This window comes from Hippoglossus stenolepis, chromosome 6, assembly GCF_022539355.2.
Source record: "Hippoglossus stenolepis isolate QCI-W04-F060 chromosome 6, HSTE1.2, whole genome shotgun sequence".
Classification (NCBI taxonomy): Eukaryota; Metazoa; Chordata; class Actinopteri; order Pleuronectiformes; family Pleuronectidae; genus Hippoglossus; species Hippoglossus stenolepis.
Genome location: NC_061488.1, coordinates 7050717 through 7070857, shown reverse-complemented (window position 1 = coordinate 7070857; position 20141 = coordinate 7050717). Strand labels below are relative to the sequence as shown.

The window sequence follows — 20141 nt, the reverse complement described above, 5'->3', positions numbered from 1 at the left end:
AGTTTCACTGTCTCAGTGTTGTTTGTGCTCAGGGAACCATTTTGGAAATTTGTGCATTTGGTTATATTGGCTCACCAAACAAACAGCCCATTTCAAACAGACTTCAAGTACTTCAAGAAGTACTTCAGGACTTTATTTGTCATGTACACACAAGTACATACAGCAGTCGCTGACAATTAAAGTCTTGGGTCACAGGCTCCCTCTAACTATGCTCAACAATATTTAAAAAGAAAACCACACAAGCAAGAAAAATAAATAGAATATAGAAACTAAAATAAAGTGAAGTAATAAAATAAAAATATGCACCTAAAATATAAATTCTAAACTAAAATAAAATATATTACTGAGTAGAATGAAGTAGAATGAACAGGTTTAGAACGGACTGTGCACTATAGTTATTTTAATGTTGATGCTGGATCTGAAACTGATCTTGCAAATAAAGCTGTCAAAGAAAATATACATGTTATCAATATATGCCGCAGAAATGTTATTGAGTAAAAATTTTAGATGGACGTACTTCAGAATAATGCTAGTACGGCACATGAGTAAATGTACATGTATTTAGTTACTTTCCACCGCTGACTTCCCAGTTTCCCATCTGAGGCCTTTGTGTCTCCTCCACCTCCTGCTTCGGGGTCAGGCGAGTACAGAGGAGCTCGGCAGCCTGAACTGCGGCATCACTCCTGCTCAGTCTCCTCCTCCTAAGCTCCATCCAGCAGTCTGAGTCACAGCGAGCCTTTGCCAGCCTGCCTCCAACCCACACACAGCCCGGCCCCCGAGTCACCTGCACTATTCCTCAGGATAAATAAACCATGTGCAGAGCAGTGCAGCCAACCCGGGCTATTTTCAGCCCTGCTGTGCTTCTCCCCCCCTCTCCCTCCTCCTTCCCCCCGAGTCCGAAATGTCTTCATAAAAAGCGTTCCCCCCTCTCAGGCCCGGGCAAATAGAGCGTGTTCGAGCAGCATTACTGATCCGTCTAGAAACCAGCTGGAGTCATGGAGATGCTGTGTGGCTGTCCAACCTTTGAAATGGGTCTTGCAGCTTTAAGGTGAGTTTGGGGGTATTGAACTGGACCTCCCAGTTAAGAGGAACACTGGAAAGAAAGCTTATTCATTTAGTGAATACAAATGGAGATGTTTCGAGTCTCAGTGATCACAGATGATCAATCGGGCCATCGCTCTCGTGTCAAAGATGATTTTAAGCTTTTTGATTTCTTCTGGTAAAAACTGAACCCATCCTTCCATGTTCGCCTTCCTTTCACCTGCACTTAATAACTCTCTAAACTCCCCCTGAACACTCTCCGTGGGTCTGTTTCTCTGGTCTCTAAAGGTTTTCGCCTCTAATGGCCTGAAACAAACTCGTTATTCTTTTATATCCAGTGGAAACCTGAGAGGAGAAACCTGTTTGGTCAATGTAGGAAAGTTGGTGTGTGAACGAAAACAAAATGCAACAAAGTGCTAATGTTTTTTATTACGGTTTCGCCTGGCGCTCTTTAATAAGGTCGTCTCATTGGACTCTGCCCAGGAGGTTATGTTTTCAACCCTGTACACAACAACTATTTAGAATTGAACATGAAGCTTTATTGTCATTGTACAGGATACAATGAGATTAACAGGGATCGTCAAGTTTAGTGCATTTAAAAACATCAACCACCAAACACACATTCATTCCTCAGCAGCCATAAAATTCAAAATTAACAAGTTCCAGATAAAACGATTATGTGCTTATTGCATTTGAATAAATAATTAAATAAATGTTATGATATTGCACTGGTGTAAAACAAGAGCATCATATGAGGTAGAGAGCAGGTTTAAAGCTTATTATGGTTGGTTGTTAAGTGTTCCGATGGCCCAGGGAATGAAACAGTTTTTCATATTCCAACGAAACTTGGAAGGGTTTGGATAAAGGGAACCAGACCTTTTCTTTAACTTTCTTTAACATTGTATATGGACTTTTCTTTTGACATTTGTCCTGAGGGAGATAATTCATGGATCTTGATTTTTTTTAAAAAGGAATCATATACAAACTAGAATGACACTTAAAGAGTGCATACCTCCACAATGTCAACAGTCCCCTTATGAAATCCAACGCAAATTTCAAAATTTCAATCTCATAAATAAATGTACTGTCATGTACTGATTTTTTTCTACAAGATTCCCTTCCCCTTGATCCAGATCTGCACCGAAGTTCAATGGTTTTTTTCCTGACCCACCACATCCTTCCACCAAGTTTTGTTAATCAGTTTAGTAGTCTTTGCACAATCCTGCAGACAAACAGATAAATACATGCAGATGAAAACAACCCCCCCGGTGGAGGGATGCCTACAAGTCTTTTAATTGTGGTGCAGCTTGATTGAATTGAAGGCGGCTGTTGGGCTGTGGCGGCCATTCCGGTTAATTATTCTTTTCTTTTGCTATTTTCCTTCAACCCTCAGTTGAATTTGTTGCCACGTTTAGATTGAACCTTGACTACTGAGCTCTCCTGAGTTTGAGGTAATGTCTGCAATGACAAGAGGGCGACTGATGATTTAACATGTCTTTAAAGCTGCACGCATGATGATGATGTGAGGGTTTAACCTGCAGGGATGTGAGGCGGAAGCGAATGTTTATTAAAATCCCTGTTTTAAAACACGCTTGATAAATTTGCACCAAAGCTGCAGCTCCTGCTGTGTTCGGCAGTCTTGCTGCTGACATGTGACTTTCCTGCGCAGGATTACTTCCCATTATGAGCTCAGAGTATTCACCTGCTGATCTAGGTAATGCATTTACTCAGCCCCTCAATCAGTGTTTGATGGTGGTCAGCACTAAATACCCCTCGTTCAGCACGGTGGGGCAAATATTAATTTAATCCTCTCCGAGTGTGTTCATGTGTTTATCACAGTGGTGTTGTGGGAAGCATTTAAGAGGCTGTATAAGTAGTTTTCTGTGCCCTTAATTTCCCCACATATGCTCTCTTCATCAAGTTTTTTTTTCTTGCCTCTTTCTTTTGTTTTTTAAAGTTCAGGGCTCCTGAACAAGGGAGTGAAAAGGGGATGTCATGGGAGCAAGGAGAACAAAGGGCATGAGGACGAGGCAAGGAAAGATAGAAAGAGGAGGAGAGAGCACGACATGAAAACATAATGAGGATTGTCATGCCCATGGGGATTCATGTGAGGGATGCACTACGCAGGGGTGGAGACGAAGGAGGAATGCAGAAAATTGCCTGAGAAGGGAGCGAGAGAGGAGCAAACAAAACGAGGATAAACACTGTGACCGGGAGGTGACTTAACTTTGCGTAAAGTCAGCGCAGGAGAATGCAATGGGTTCAGGAGCCGGGAAGTGGAGAGCAGTTGTGCTAACCCAGGAGCCGCCTGGAAGTGTTGGCGGTGGCCGTGCTTCCCATCTGTCACTTCAGGCCTTAAAACCCAGAGGAAATGCGGGCCTACGTAAAATCTTTCCAAGGAAAGATGGTCGGTTATAGCAACGCCCCAAGAGTCTGGTTCTTGTCAGGGTAAGTGGAGCTTGTTGTCACCCTCTGGGTCGCTTTTAGAGGGTTCAGGTTGAGGCTAAAGACCGTTACTACATGAACTTAAAGAGGTAGTTCACAAGTCACAAGTCAAAACAAGTCATTTTAGATTCCCCTCCTTCCAGACTTCAGTTGGTGCCAGAACAGTTTGAAAATGGACTCGCTTGAACCTGCTTTGGAAAAGTATAATCCATCACTGCAAACATTTGGTCAACTTTACGTATTTATTTCTTGTCAAAGCTAGTTTATCTCTGCAGCTACAGCCACAGCTTTAAAATAAAAACTGCAACGCTTTGGGAAATGGGCGCAAGTAATATAATAAAAGATAGACAGGATTTATAGGGACCCATTTACAACATGGAGGAATGGTCCTTGGAGGTTACATAACCATCTTTCTTCTGCAGACTTTAATACAGCTTGCAAATGATACAATGATGTGAAATGCAGATTCTCATGTCGCTTCTTCTCTTCTTCAACGCACAGCAGGTCTTTCATTTTGTCGACTAAATCTACAAATGCACGTCGCCTTCTTGACACATGACAGCAGCGATCAGAGAACAGAGATTATAACACTACAGTCATGACGGCAGTGCGCTGGGAGCTTCGCTATCGCATCTATTCCCCAGGTGAAGCTGTCAAAGCCCAAGTTTGACAAACAAAAGGGGGCCGAGCATGAGACAGAGGGGAAGGGGCTCGTCAGAGTGGGAAACTCGCTTCGTTCTCCTCCGCTGGAGTTCACTGGTGATGAACTGTGCTTTTTCAATCAGCACGGTTTGCCGTCTACTACAGAAATACCTCAGAGTCCAATTAGGACTGATGATTCTCCTCAACTGTTGAGGAACAGAGGGGAAGCACTCTGCAGTGCTTTCAGTAAGACAGTGATAACTGCCACAGCCATTTATGCGATTCTAAAAGTGTTTCTCTGTGAGAAGGAACAGAGCAACTCTCCTCATGAGTCTGACTAGCCCTCGTTTTAACGGTGTTGAGCCGTTTTCAGAAATGAACTTCAGTAAATGTCCATACAAGTGGGTCTGGACTTTCTCCTGACTTTGCCGTTCACATACAGTGTGAGGAACTCAGCAGAAGATTGTGCAGGTCAGATTCCCAACAGGAAAATCTCCTGCCTGGGTAAATAACGCAGGAGGATATGATGTAGAAATTCTGCTGCCGACATTAGTTCTCATCACTAAAGTCTCTTGAATCTCATCTTTCAAAGTCATATGGCTCCTCTTATACATCCTGAGATATTTGTATTCTTTGTTTCTTTCAGTTTTGCGCCTGTTGTGTGTTGGAAACAAAATCAACACTCTCTCGTGGCGAATTCTCTGGACAAATTTGTAAAAAATTTTGCAGGATTCTCTAGGATTTTGATGGATTCATGACAAGGAAAATGTCGACTCATTTTTGGAATAAAACTAAAATTTTAAAATTTTAAGAGTCTAGGGGACTAAGAATCAATGTTGACCTCTTATCGAGTCAACAATGTTCAGTATCGTTTTTCCATCAATTCAGGTTCCATAAAATAGATTTTAAAATTGTATTGCTGAATGTTAAGGTCTTAAACAGGCGCATTCATTAACACCTCTCTGGTTTATTGACCTGGTATATGTGCCAACTAGAAGATTGAAAACCGCAGATAGGGCCCTGCTCTTTACTTCCAAGGTTTCCATTGTGATGAAATGGAGGCTGCGCTTTTCCAATTACAGTCCTCACACTCTGGAAATCTATCAACCTCAGACACAACAACTCTTTAGCTTCCTTTAAATATCTTCTTTAAAATTCTCACTCACTGCAAAAGTGTTTGGAAATGTTTAATATATTTATACTGCTTTATTCCTACAGTTTTTACTTCCTCTGTGCTCATATTCTCTTTGCTTTTTCTGGCTTTAAGTTTTTATTGTTTAGAAAAGTTCTATATAATTGTCTAGTTATTGATTTCTAGTGAGTACAATTTAAAAACTTTTTTCTATGAACAACAATCATACCACATAACATATATACAGTGATACTTTATCAGATACTTCATAGTTCAGTTTCTGGGGAAGCGTTCATCACACTGACAGATCACTGAAAACGACTTTAGCTGAGGAGGAAATATTAGAAGAGACGATGCAGAAAACTACCTGGTATGTTTATTATCCTGCGTCAGGAGATGACACAGTGTCGTCAACTATCTGTGTGAGCCCTCAGTTGAAAGAATCCACCCTGGAACATCAAATTCTTTCTCAAAAACAGAAGTGATCCTGTCAGTTCAGTGGAGTGAACTGAATCTGTATTCTCATCGAAAGCGGCCCTGAAATATTTCCTCATCAGCCTCGTTTTTTTTATTCTTCCCCTTTTGATCTTTTCACAAAGTAAAGTCAGCTGGGATATACCTCTTTCCTTATTCATCAAGCACTTTGCAATGAAACGATGAAAAGATTAACAATGCAATGCATCAAAGGTGGTCTTCAAAGGGAGTGCATTTTCCAGTTTTCTGGAGCTGTGCGCTGATGTAGATAACAAAGGGAAGTTAAGAAGGGAGAAATAAAGGCCTTAAACCTCTCCGGGGGAAACACCTCTCCGCTGCCACTATGTTCTGGACAAATGAAATTTCCTCAGCACCACACGGCTCTTCAAAGAGAAGAGAAACTGCTCGATCACAGTCGACGCTGTTGGAGATGGGAGGGGGTTGAGGGGGCAGTTTGAGTCTTGGACTTGGGCGCTACATAAATTAACTACTACACAAATTATCCATGCCCCTTAAATTAGAAGAAAACAAGGAAAGGTCAATAAGATGCTTGAGTGTATTAGGACCGCACACACACCACACACCACAATACACACACCAGACACCACACACCACACACCACACACCACACACCACACACCACACACCGCACACACACGCAAACACACACCTATTTACAAGCCTAATATGTGTGCATTTCATATTCCAGCTCCGAGATGAATTATTGAGGCAGCAATAGCCAAATGTTTGGGAGCACAACCAGAAGGCTGTCTCTAATCCTATCAGGGATGAGTCGTGATGCAATGTTTGGGTTTAGGAGAAGGGCACGCCGCTCGGCCTACTGCATCATTAAAGTGCCACAGAACCACGATCCTAACCTCTCGGTGTGTTTTGGCGGAATTTAATATTTTTCTCTTCCTGCTCTAAGGGGAACAAACCAATTCGAAGTCCTGTTATGTTTGAGTGTGAAGCTGGGAGGCAACGCTTAGCTTTGTAATCTTTATGTCTTTTTCACAGCAAATGTTTAGTTTCTGCAGGAAAAGCACTGATATTAACATTAATGCGCCTCACAGAGTCAGAGCAGGTCAGGACAGTAGACATGTCTACTCAGGCATCAATATTCCCATGGTAACCCGATTTAAAGGATAATCTGAATAAGACAGTGACATGTAAACAGCATATTATGATTCCCGGGACCCTAATGGGGTCATACTCGGAATAAGAAACGCGTTATGTAGACATGTATGAATCTTAATCATATTACAACATCCTCTTAGAGTTATCGCAGCATTTTTCGACATTAATATATGACAGCTAACAGCTTGATAATGCATGCCCTGGGTTCGAGTGTAAACCAGAAGCATCGTTCATTAAACTTTCAGGTTGGGTTTTTTAATTCCTGGCCGGAGCATCAGATGTATAGGTTAAGGTTATGCTCTGTAACATGTAAAAAGGAATATGAATGGAATCTATTAGCAGCTTGTGAAAACATCATAATCGCAAATTATTCAGAATAAGGTCCAAAAAGTCTGAATATTGCAGCCAGTCCATGTGAACGCAGTCATCGTGATAGTGAGCCGGCGCATAACAACAACAGGACCCTGAAACTGAAGCAGCTCAATAAAGTCAAGCCTCTTAAACATTTGCAGAATCCACAAGTGCAACTTTTTGAAGGCAGAGTCGACTTTCGTTTTGAGGAGCTGAGACCAACATGACCACATAATCAGATAAGTTGAACAGTTCTTTAGATATGCAAGCCACATAGACAGATTTCTGGAGATAGATTCCAGATGTGAGTCGGCATAGTCTGAGTTCTTGAACCAGGCTAGAACCAACAAGCCTTTAGACTCCTACTATGGCTAACACCAGATCTCTACTCCTTCCAGATTGCTCCTCAGATGGCATCAGAAACCACCTCTTTTTTTATTTGTGGCCCTTTTCATTTGAACAACCGAGAGAGATATCGTCTGAGAGTGTGAGCCATTATCCGCATTTTTCAGTCTGCCCATCCAAAACGACTACAAACACTTTATATCTGACAAAAGTGGACAGCATGTGATACTGAGAGACCAAACACCAGCTCTTAGATCAACAGTCAGACCTCAAACACACGTCTAAATCCATACATAAAGCCATATCTTTTTTCAGACCTAAAAACTACGACAGCGTCTGAAATCAGTCTCTTTTTACTCTCGTCTGAAGCGTGTAAATCTATTCACTCTATATTGCCTTCAAAAATTCCTCAGTGCAACACAAAAGTATTTCCTGCAACAATCCAGAAATGCAATCAGTTCCATTTTATCGATGTGTCACAAGGACGTTCACAGTCCTTTTTATTTTCTTCCCTCTGCATCTGTCCCTGCCTTGAGCCATTTTCTCCTCTCTAGGCCCTTTCTTTTTTATGGGTATTTTTAGTGTCTTTCATTCACCTCCTGACCACCAGCGATCTCAGACCTGTACCTGGCCTCATCTCCTAACACCCTGCCGGCTCACATGTTCCTCGTTCTCCAATCACCGCCTTCAGGATTTATACCAGCAATTTCCACCTGCTCCTTGCCAGACTGTCAATCTTCCACATCCCTGAACCAGGATCTGAAATGTGAACCCATTTTCCACCTGCTTTCAGAGGGGCCGTATGTGAGAATGCAAATATCCAAGTTTCTTCCAGACTCCATTAAAATGTCCGGAGTGAGGCCATACAGCAGGAAAATGGAAAATTCACAGCGAGTGAGCAAAGTCTGATGATGAATATTTAAAACCCCAAAAAGAATATAAATATGTCCAGATGAAAAAGGGGTTTGGTGATAAGCTCCAGTGTCAATGTACTGTAAACAAACCCCTTTGCTTACTACTGCAGAATTATACGTCGTGTCCTGCCTCCTGCATGATGCTCACTTTTGTCTGCATTTGCTTCCTTTTCTTTGCCTTGTACGAACCAAGATGTGAAAATTACAATTTTACAACTCAACAGCTGCCAGCGATGCAAATATATAATAATAAATTTATAAATTTACTGCTCATGATGAAGTTAACTATAGAGAGAGTATTGTATAGGGAGCTGTGAATAAGTGAGCAAGATAGCGATTTCAAAACGGCCAGCTCATTTATCTCCTGCAGAAAATGTTTGTCTTCCCTAATAATTCAACAGTTACAGGGATTTTTTTTTAACTAGGGGAAACAGTTCAACAATAATAAATACAAACTTCTAGTGTAGAATGTCGGTGCAGTGCAGATGTGCAGTAGCAGTGGTCTCCTAATATGGCAGGACTAACTAAAAAAAGGCCTGAAGATGTTCATGCATTTCCATGGGGTCTCAAAAAACTGCTCTTTTCTCTCATTACTCGCTGCAACACAAACACGCGTTAACATAAGTTCTGAGTCAGCCTCGGGGTGGGCTGGCTAACTGGGCTTAAAATATGTTAAAATATTACAAGTTACTTTCAAATCGCCTATATGCGTGTACACAGGGGAGATGAAATGTAGTTTCTATGTGGCCAATGGTGAAGCAGTGGACGTCGACAGAAACAAGATGGTGCAAGCAACAACTTTATCAATAACTAAATAAAAGCAAACGTATCAACAAAATATAAACTTGGTATGGTAAGAACTACATGTCCCATCCGCTACCATGGAGGAGCAGGGGTTTATGACCTATACTACAGCCAGCCACTAGGGGATGATCAAGATGGTTTGGCTTTACTTTTGGGAGCTGGCATCCATCTTTATATCGAATCTTAAGATCAGAGTTTGAACTTGCTGCCAGACGCCTCTGATGAAGAAGGTACTCTGCTCTTATCGCTGTGCTTCACACAACATGATGAGACGTATACAAAGGAATCCAGTAGTTTTACTTTCACTGGGTTCAGAGAAAAATGAAATCGCCCATAAGCAGAAATATCTCCTCAAAGCTGCCTCAATGCAGCTGCTACATCCAGTGGCCGTGTGATGAGCTCATCTTTGTTTTCACTGAATGTGTTTTAATGTTGCCCGCCAAAATTAAATCCTTTAGTCCAAAACATGCAAGCTTGTTTTAACTCAACTCTTCTGATTAAAAGGGGGAAAAAAAGACATCCCACCATTCACTTCATGGACAACTTGTCTCACACCACCACAGATGTGCACTGGAGTGAAACGTGAATCTTCTCGCTCCCGTAAAAATTAATCCAATCTATTCAGCGAGGCTGCTGCGTGGAGTGATCAATGTTCAGCTCCAAATTAAAAACCACATCAGATACCAGTGGTTATTGGCGACTGCGTCTGGGTGGGCCAGCAGCAACAGCAGGGTTTTATGGCACAGACACTGCAGCCAGGGAGCTCTACTTTTTGCTGCAGGGAAAAACTTCCTCAGTCCGTCACGCTCATGTATCAGTGGAGGGTTTAAACACACTTTGACCAGCTCTGCTGCATTGCTCCACACATCTCTCTTCCACAAGGGTTTCATTTTAAAAAGGACACTGCTGCACCACGCACCCCCCCTCCCTTGTTTTCAAGTGGAAACACTGACAAAGAAAAGATGAAAAGGTAGATGTAAACATTTGCACAGAACCGCTGGGATTCAACTAAATAAATAAAAAGCTCAAAACAGTGTTTGATCATAAATTTTAACAAGGACTATTCGGCACAGATTCAAGGCATTTTATACACAGGCCGGTAAACACACCTCAACGTGATCCTCAGAAAACAAGGGAAAGAAGGAATTAATGATAGACGTGTGTCTATGCTTCTGGGAATAAAAGATAGAGGTCATCACAACAAAGCTCTTATATTCTGTGACAAGTTTACACAGGATTCAAACCAGCAGCCTCCACAGAGAAAACACACAGCAGGGATCCTCAGGTCAGGAAACTACATACTTTTCCTTCGGTTCACTCAGAGGTTTGTTCTTTGTTCTCTGGGTTCATTACTCTTTCACCCGCTATAAATAGATAATCCTTTGATTTTAGAGTGTGTGCTGGCTGCACTCTTCTATTGAAACATCAAATCAAACACACTGGTTTATTAATTACCTTAATCTTAACGGATATGTGTTGTGATAGATTACACAGCTCACCGGTGCTTGGTTTTAACACTTGCTTATCAAGGGCGCTGGAATGTTGTCCTGCATCTGATTTTGAACTGTTCAGTGGAAATAGAGATAACAGATATAGTGATCAACAGTTCACATGGATCAAAAAGCTTGGGACAGAATCGTTCATATACACAAATGCTGTTTAAATAATTTGGTTATAGTGATCAAGTAATCTGCTGACAGTGTTTATTTTGTTTCTCGACATACACGTTTGGACAGTAAAAGTTTGAGTCTACACATATGTCCGACGACACTGTTTGTGTGTGTGAGTGTGTTAGAGAGAGAGAGAGAGAGAGAGAGAGAGAGAGAGAGAGAGAGAGAGAGAGAGAGAAAGAGTGATGTGTGTGCGGCTCTGAAGAAAGAGTATCGATCGTCAGTGTTGATATTGTGGCGTCATTTCAAACAAATCGACGCTTAAACTGCACAGGTCCTTCATTCCTCCTCATGTTTTCAATGTAATGATCAGACTTATGGAATTTGGTCCACAAAACCTTCTGCAATTTTTAGTAATTATAATTATTTGTACATGTAAATAATTTTGTATTGGTTTCTGTCCACAATCCTTGTTTTTAATAATATTTAGATTTTGGTCTGGATTCAGTCTTGTATAAATATTCAGTTTTGTAGGGGCAGAGTTTCAAGCTTAGTTTTGGTCATTTTAAATCACATTTGTTCATAATAAACAAAACAAAGAACATCATCACACACATCCTCTCATCGCGACTGTTTCCTTGGAGACGACTCACCACTTTGAAATCCTCCGGTCTGCATTCAGTGCCGTGGAAGTGGCAGGAGAGCAGCATGTCATTGATGTCGTGACCCGTCCGGTCGTAGAATTCCCGCATGTTGAAGGGTCGCGGCTTGAAATTGTGGAAGTCGGCTTTGACCTTCAGGCTCTCCAGGACGCTCTCCTCCACAAGGTGAATGTCTCTGATCTCGTACCTGCACAGACAAACGGAGAAAATAAGAGGTTGAAGAAATAGATTTCACATTTATAAACACTGATTTTATGTCTTATCCTTGAGTGGATTGATGGATTTCTTTGAACAGTGAATCTTCACAGTGAATAATCAGAGCCTGATGAAAAAGCAGACCTGATAAAAAGGGAACTTCATCCTTTTGAAGATTTTTTTCACACTTCATGTACGTTGATCAGTCTTTATCAGAGAACCTCTACTCTTTAAAAATACAACTTAGAATGAATCAATAGGGACAGAAAACAATGAAAATGGACAAGATCATTTTTTGCCTCTGAGGTGAAATCACTCTGTAACACTTTACTTTACAATATATAATAAACTTCAGACAAGAGCTGTACAGGCCTCATAAACCCAGTTGTCCATTTTGATGCAGCAGCTTCAGGCCACAGAGTTCTTCAGCTCAGATCTCACTTGTCTGGATTCAGACATAAACAGAAAATGTTTTTTAAGATGATAGTTTTGCTCATGGCGACATTCTGAAATGTTGTATTTTTATTGATAGCCCCCTTTAAAAAGGTGGCCAGACATCTACTGGACATACTGGCACAGTATAGTATTTTTCCAGATGTTGCATTATAATGACTTTGATCATGCTATGAATCTTAACTAGCGCCACCATGAGCTTGTGGAACTATTAGTTTGTCATGGAATAACTTTGGTGATGTTTCATTTAGTACCATCATCAGATCTTCATCTTGGTTATCTTGCACTCTAGCCGTTAAATGTGGAAATATATTCACAATCATAGTCACATGTCTGTCGTCCACCTGATTGTACCTAGGTGAAGTGCACCTTGGGTTTTAGTGGCTTTTCCACTGAAAACAGCTACCGGCTGTAGACACAGGAGTTGACCTATGTGGACTGCAAAGGCCTGATTAAAATGTCACCGTCTCGTCTCCTATTTGTGTTACCAGCTTTTCCCGCTCTTGACCATTGCAATGTCGGCTACTTTGCGCCGCTATGCTAACTGGAGCTCAGCCACCCACGTAGCAAGATCGTTTGCGTCATCACCAGCGCACAAGGTCTGTTGGCCACATTTGAAAGAAATTACCAGAAGAATACAGAAGCTGAATTTGAGATTCAGCTCAGTGCTTCACACAATTACATAATTCTCCCATGTTAGCACTATTAGTATAGAAATATAGATCAGACCTACAGCCACTTTCAAATAATTAGCAGATGAATGCAGACACAATAAAGTAGTAAACATTATACCTGCTACAAATTAGCAAGTTAGACTGCAGCATATGCTTGTGTATCATTAGAGATTCTTCACAAGCAACTATCAGATTTGCATTTGGCTTTGATCTCCGATAAACTGTATATTGTGTCTGGTCCATATTTTTCTTACATTGTGATACTGAGATGTATCACAACGACTGAATGAATCAATGCTCTGACCTTATTAGACCTGATCAATTAAATGAACAGTTAATTTCTCCTAATGCTTCGTCATTATCTTCATCACTCATTACATAAATGATTTTCTTTTCATCCTGTGTAAGCATCAACAGATATTGGCACATTATTGATAGCTTGGCATTCAGTTGCATTTCGGTGATATTTAATCCTTTTTTTCTGTACCACCAAAAAAAAAATCACTTTTTCAAACTGCACAGACAATAAAGCCCCGTGAGTGAGCGGGGAGCCGGTCCACCCTCATCACAAAGCAACATTATCGGGGGCAGCGGGAAATTTCTTTTTTTATTAAATGGAGCTCACAAAAATATGACCACGCTGCCTTGTATTAAAAGAGCGCAGAGTAGCTGTAAATGTTCCTGCTCTCTACCTCGCTGTGATGCCCCACTGTGCCATTATTAAAAGTGTCACCATTTTAATGGACTCACCAAAGAGCAGATTGCTTGGACTTTCCCCCCCCCTTACCACTGCCTCATATGATGAACTTTTTGGAAATGACTCATATAACTGAAGCTACATCAATATGGTCCCTTATAGAACACGATGCTAAATACACCACATGTGTACGTTGCATGACATGAGTAGAGATGAGATTCAGCAGTTTACATTGTTCAAACAAGTGCGGGTGATGTACGACATAATTACAGCATCATACAGTGACACTTTACACTATTACATTTCTTATGAAACAAGGTGCAGTAATGGTTTTCATTCTCGTGAGGGGACAGGATCATTAAGGAGCCTGGATGAAATCCTCCACCCTGACCCTAAAAATGAGCTCATGGATTTTTCTTGACATTAAGTTTAGGGTGAGCTCCACTGTGGCAGAGAATGATGGGAGGTTCTTGTTTGACTGAAAAGGAACTTAATTGAGGAGGGGCATTTTGCTCCCCACAGTTAGCGTAGTGAACAAACCCGGCCCAGAAGGCACTTATGAGATAAAGTCCCAAACGCATGAGCTGACGGAATCAACGCTGACATTTCAGCATGTGCGCAGCTTAAATATCATGCCACAAGACATTTCCCAGACCGGTGACTCCAAACATGAGATAGTGGGCGGAGAATGGTCTTAAATGGATTTCATGCCACAAGCGCTTTCATTTCAGGCTGGGTCTATAACAGCCAAGAGTGCCGTTTCATCGCCTCTCTACCTAGCCAAGGGAGGCGGGATAATGAGCACCAGACCTACTTCAGAGTGTCAGAGCGGAGATGAGCACACAGGGAAGGAAACTTAGAAGGAAAAAAATCAGTTTTCATTATGTTTCCGATCTCCAACTTTGAAAAATCACCCTTGTGAGCCTGGAAATATGAGAGTAGTAAATGTGTTCATGACAAAAATCCAGATGGCAAGTGTTGATTATCAGTCACAGGGAGAGAAAAAAAATCTAATTTTAGTGTAGAGTCTGGGATCTTCATTAAAGATTTAGGGACGAAGTTGGCTGTATAGCCACATAAAAGTAAAACCACCAGAGGCCTTTTAGCTCTGTGTGCCGAGTCCTGTCCTCGATTTACTCAACTGACAGCCTGTCAGAGGCTCACATCATCTGAGCTTTTACTTTTTAATGTTTCTGATCACCCAGATCTCTCTCTCTCACACACACACACACACACACACACACACACACACAGACACACAAACACACACACACACACAGCGTTGACTGACACCAACTTGCTGATTATTTCATTATTGCAGCGCCTCTGTTGACATTTGCACATTATGACACCACAGGGAAAACAACATGTCTATTAAACAGCTTTCAAACCCAATGTTATTCACAGTCTCTTCTCTCTCTACGTCCGTTTCCTCTTTAATTTGACAACTGTAGCACAATCTTTCACACAAAAGAAACAAGTGGATTTAATATGCAGGAGGAATTTCTTCAGAGACGTTAGGGTTTAAGTGTGCAAATGAAAAAAACTCCCAGACTCCATCCTTCCCTCCCTGCATGTGCATACAGGTTACAGACTGATACAGTACATGCTGTTTGCCTCCTCCAGGATCCAGAGCCTTCAGCTGCACGGGCAAGGCAGCTGGATTTCTCTGATTGTGATGCCTCCGTTGATTCAAGCCTGCTCTCCAAGCACCGGACTGAATCAGAGCTCGTAGGAGGAGCGACACACAATCATCAGATCCTTCTCTTATTAAAATATACACTGTAAAAAGTTCTCCCCGAAAAAGTAAAAGTCCTGCATTCAAAGTGTTACTCAAATGTATGAAATGCAAGTTGTCAAAATCCAGAAAACTGGCCCCTTGAGAGTGTTTTAGTATTATTATTATTAATGATGCATTAATGTTTGAGCAGCATTTTACCGTTGTAGGTCAAAGTGGATTCAATTTCATTTCAATCTATAATATAACCTATAATAATCATTAGATTGTTGGTTTATATATACATGATTTAATCTATAATATATATATAAATTTACAAGATCATTATAGGTTTTGTATCTTAAATCTAAATCTTATTCATTCCACCACTAACAAGTGTAATATTTAACTTTCATGGATTTACAATGAGAGTTTCAGTGATGGTTTAGTTCGATATTAAAAAGCTGGAGCCAATTTTATTAACTGCTCAAATTTGTATCTATACCAATATAATACTTTATAACATAATTGTAGGTTTCGGATCTAAGATCTTAAATCTCCAAACCTCCTAATAACTTTTAACTGTCACATAAAGACAAATGTAGTTCTACATTTCACCACTTAGTACTGTAACTTTCATAGGTGTACAACGACAGTTTGTAAAAAGACAAGATGAAGAATTTCAGTGAAGGTTTGGTTCAATATTAAAAGGTGGAGCCAATTTGACCTATTATGCATATACCATGATCATAATTGGAGGTTTTGAATCTAAAATCTTAAACCTCCAAAGCTCCAAATAACTGTAATTGTCAAATAAAGTCAAAAGTATTTCCCTGTGTAATACAGTGGAGTATAGTAACCTATAAGATGGCAGCAAATTGAAATACTCAAGTGTGGTGTATTGTTAACTTTCATGGGTTTACAGTGACAGGTTGTAAAAAGACAAGATGGAGAGTTGCAGTGAAGGGTTGCTTGGATATTAAAACGGAAAAATAAGATGCAGTTGCTAAATGATAGAAGATAAATAAAAGTCACATGCACAACAACATGTGAAGTAAAGTCCGGTACCTCTGGTTGAGCAGGGCCAGCAGCTCCCCTGCGTGGTACAGGTCATTGCGCATGACGCGGCTGAAGCGGAACGCGTTCAGGTTACAGAAAGTGACCGAGGGGAACGTCATGATCGGGGTCGCGACCTCGTCCAGCTTGGTGACATGCGGGTACTCCAGGTAGAAGTGGATCCGGTCCACGCACACGTACAGCAGGAAGGTGAGGGAACCCAGGAAGAAGACGAGCCACAGGCAGCGTTTGATGCAGAAGCGCTCGTACGTGAAGATGTGGGAGATCCCGTGCAGGGTCGAGCTGTGCGCAAAAACTTCAATGGGTGGAGGTCGACTCGAGTCCAGCTCCTCGGTTTCTACTTTGAGATCCATCGTCTCTGTGCAACACGCTCGAAAACAGGCTGAAAAACACTCACTGCTCAGAGAGATTCATTCACCTGTGGCGTAAAGTGCCATGATCCAGCCGGACAGGTGCGTAGACAGCCAGGGTTGGACTTGGTGCGGTTTCGTCGCCATCTCTCATGCACACTGCGAGAGAAACAGGTCCGGCATACGTCGCTCCTCCAAAAAGTCAGACGAGTGGGAATTGCGAGCGAAAGTGGCACATTTCACCAATGCATGCATGCACGAGCTGGAGGACTCTTCCTGCGTTAAGTCGTCCAAACCGAGGTCCATCCCCACTGCGCTGCAGAGAGATGCTGTGCAGGTTTGCAGTCAAAGCAAAACAAGCAAGAAGAAGAAGGGAGTGTTTCAGCGGACTGAGAATCCGCTGGTCGGGCTGAAGTCCCGAGGAGCCAGCATCATCCCTGCCTGCACGCCAACAAGAGGAGGAGAGGAGAGGAGGAGAAATCCTTCTGACACTTGCGCTCGTTTATCAGGAGTTCCTCTGCAGCTCCACCGCACGCACACCACGTCTCTGTCACTCACTGGTCCTCCTCAGCTCAGAGCAGCGTGTGTGAGAGTCAGACTGGTGGTTTTATCCTGGTCGGTGCTGAGTCGTGAGCTCCTGTGTGTGTGTGTGTGTGTGTGTGTGTGTGTGTGTGTGTGTGTGTGTGTGTGTGTGTGTGTGTGTGTGTGTGTGTGTGCAGTGGACTAGGGGAGAGAGAGAGTGGAAGCTGCTGCTGTTCATCAACTGTGAGTTCTATTACCTGGATAGAGGACAAAATAACTACAGCTAACATCTGTTATTAAAAAAGAAAAACACAACTGCACATAAACTCAGAGTAGACCTTTGAGCATTGAAACAATTTAAGTAATTATTGCAATACAATTTTCCTCAATAGCAATATCACAAAAGTTCAATATCACCTATTTATCGATATATTGCTTATGCATTACAGTGAGGACTTGTAAAACATATCGATCTACCTCAGATCGGCTAAATATTGAGTTTATTGTCAAGTATTTCTCATTCTCTGCTCATGAAGAAGAGTTGAGTGAAATTTACCACGATGATTATAGACTGAATAATTCATTTTTTATCTTGATATGATTTTTGGCCGTATTACTACCCAGCACTAATCTAAATAGACGATATCAAGAGGCAGAAAACTGCACAAGACATTAAACTGGACATCACCTACATAAAGTCAGGGGTCACACATGAGGCCGAGAGTATATATAATAAATACCTAGTGGACATACAACAGCCACCATTACAATGCTCTTATAATGATTTTCAGGCTTTTTCCTGCCATGGTCTTTGTATAAAGATGAAAGGCGTGTATTCACTTCTTCTCGTCCAAAATGAAGCTATAATATCAAGTGCTGCCATCTTGTGCTTTTGAGTCTGTGCAGTGTTGATTGTGGTGTGGAGCCACAGTATCAAGGTCCCGAAATAAAAAGCCCAAATAATCAGTTTCATATTTGTTATAGTATACAGAAAATCATTTAAGAAGCTGGAAATATATTACAAGTTGTTTTCTATCATTACTAAGGAGCACAGTTATGGATTTGTATTCGTCATTACAGAGCGGTAATGTGCAAACAATGTTTCGCTCGTCAAACTTAAAACGACTTTGCCTATAAACTTGAGTTATGAAGCTTGAATATCTTGTGAGCAGAGGTGAAGGTGTCTCAACTGCAACTTTTCAAAACAAAGTCATTACCAGGCAGAGAAAAAAAAGAAATATTATTGATGATACTGTCTTTGCCATGTTTAGATTGGACCATGAATAAACAATGACATTTAGTCCCCAGCTGGATACTGGCATGAAAAATGGATCTGGCAGCGCAACAAGGCTGAATCAAGCTTTGTTAATATGACAAAATATTTATTACTTGTCATAAAAGATTCATTACCCACCTTGTATGAATCAACACGAAGAAAAAAAAACTAATCGCTGACATTAAAAGTCCTCGTACATTCGCACTGTACCCAGAGGCTGTTTTCTTTCCTCCCACATCCAACACAAAGCTCTAACTAATGCAGATGTGTGTGCACAAGCTGTACAATTTGAATGTTTGAAAGCAAAGTTGTGTGGTTTAATATATATATATATATATATACACAACTATCAAGAGATGCAAACTGCTCACAAAAAATCTAAGGATTACACAAGGGAAACAATCACCACTGAAACATACAAAAGGCTCATAAAAGCGACTCAAAGCGACAACAACAGATACTAAAATGATCACAAAGAGATGTGAACTGCCTGAAGAGACTCGTAAGACCACAAAGATACAAAATGGCCATTAAGAGACACAAAATGACCACAAACACACATACCTACACAGAGATGCAAAACAAATGGCCCTAAAGACACAACATGGCCACAAAGCAACTGAAAATGAGAACAAATGACACTAAAATGTCTACAAACAGAAAAGCAAACTGCCTATGAAGAGATTCGAATGACCACAAAGTCAAAAATGACCATTACCTGATGTAAAATGACCACAGATAGATCCAAAGTGACTACAAAGACACACAACTATCGATGGAGATGCAAAAGTAATACAAAGTAATAGTTTGCACAGAACAGGGGCTGGGGTTGAAACTGTTGATATTACAGAAACAAAAATTCCCGATATGGGCTGATGTTTTAAAGTCCACCAGTTTAGCCACTTTACATCCATGGACATTTAAAATGTCCACCACACATGACTGAAAAACAGCTTCTTATCCAAAGCTGTAGAGCTGTTGAACACTGCTGAACCGCACAAACTCTAAACACACACACACACACACAAGCACTGAACACTCCAATCTCGCAATCATGTAATCACTCAGGTATGCTGATATTATTCATATGCAGCTGATTATTTGATTATTGTTCATTTGCACACTGCAGGTCCACTGAATAATGCCTAATTTTCTACTTGTACGTGTCTTGTCATGCTGTTTTTTTGGTACAACCAAGAAGCAGAACAATCAGATGAGCAGGTATAGATGGTGGATTTAATCAAACAAATAAAACAACAGACTTATAGTTCAGTGGACATGTGGCCGGCAGATCAACTAAAAGTCCAAAAAAAGGCAAAGGACCAAACTGAGAAACGACAGAGAGCAGAACTCAAACTGTAACAAATCCAACTTGTAAAGAAACCAGCAAAACTAACACATGAGGAAAATGTTCTCAAAGGAAACAGGAAAGACTAAACTCAGGTGGGATCCATTAGAACAGGTGCAGACAATCACAGGAACAGGAAAACCCCACACAGAGACAGGAAGTAAAGCAAGTGAGAGACACACCAGGAAAGAAGCTTCGAAGTAAAACAGGAACTAACAAATCCAAACACAAGATTACAAACCAAATATCTAAATTTCAAAGATTTGAAGACACAA

At 41.1% G+C, this 20141-nt stretch overlaps 1 protein-coding gene across 1 annotated transcript in view; it reads right to left on the bottom strand.

Moving 5' to 3' along the window:
* Positions 1-17361, bottom strand: part of LOC118110465 (acid-sensing ion channel 1) — a 44407-nt gene extending 27046 nt beyond the window's left edge. The window contains exons 1-2 of the mRNA XM_035158220.2: positions 16362-17361; positions 11549-11744 (exon numbers count right to left, since the gene is read on the bottom strand). Of these exons, the coding sequence (XP_035014111.1) occupies positions 11549-11744; positions 16362-16723 (558 nt within the window). The 5' untranslated portion in view covers positions 16724-17361. The remainder of the gene's footprint in view (positions 1-11548; positions 11745-16361) is intronic.
* Between the last annotated feature and the right edge of the window lie 2780 nt (positions 17362-20141).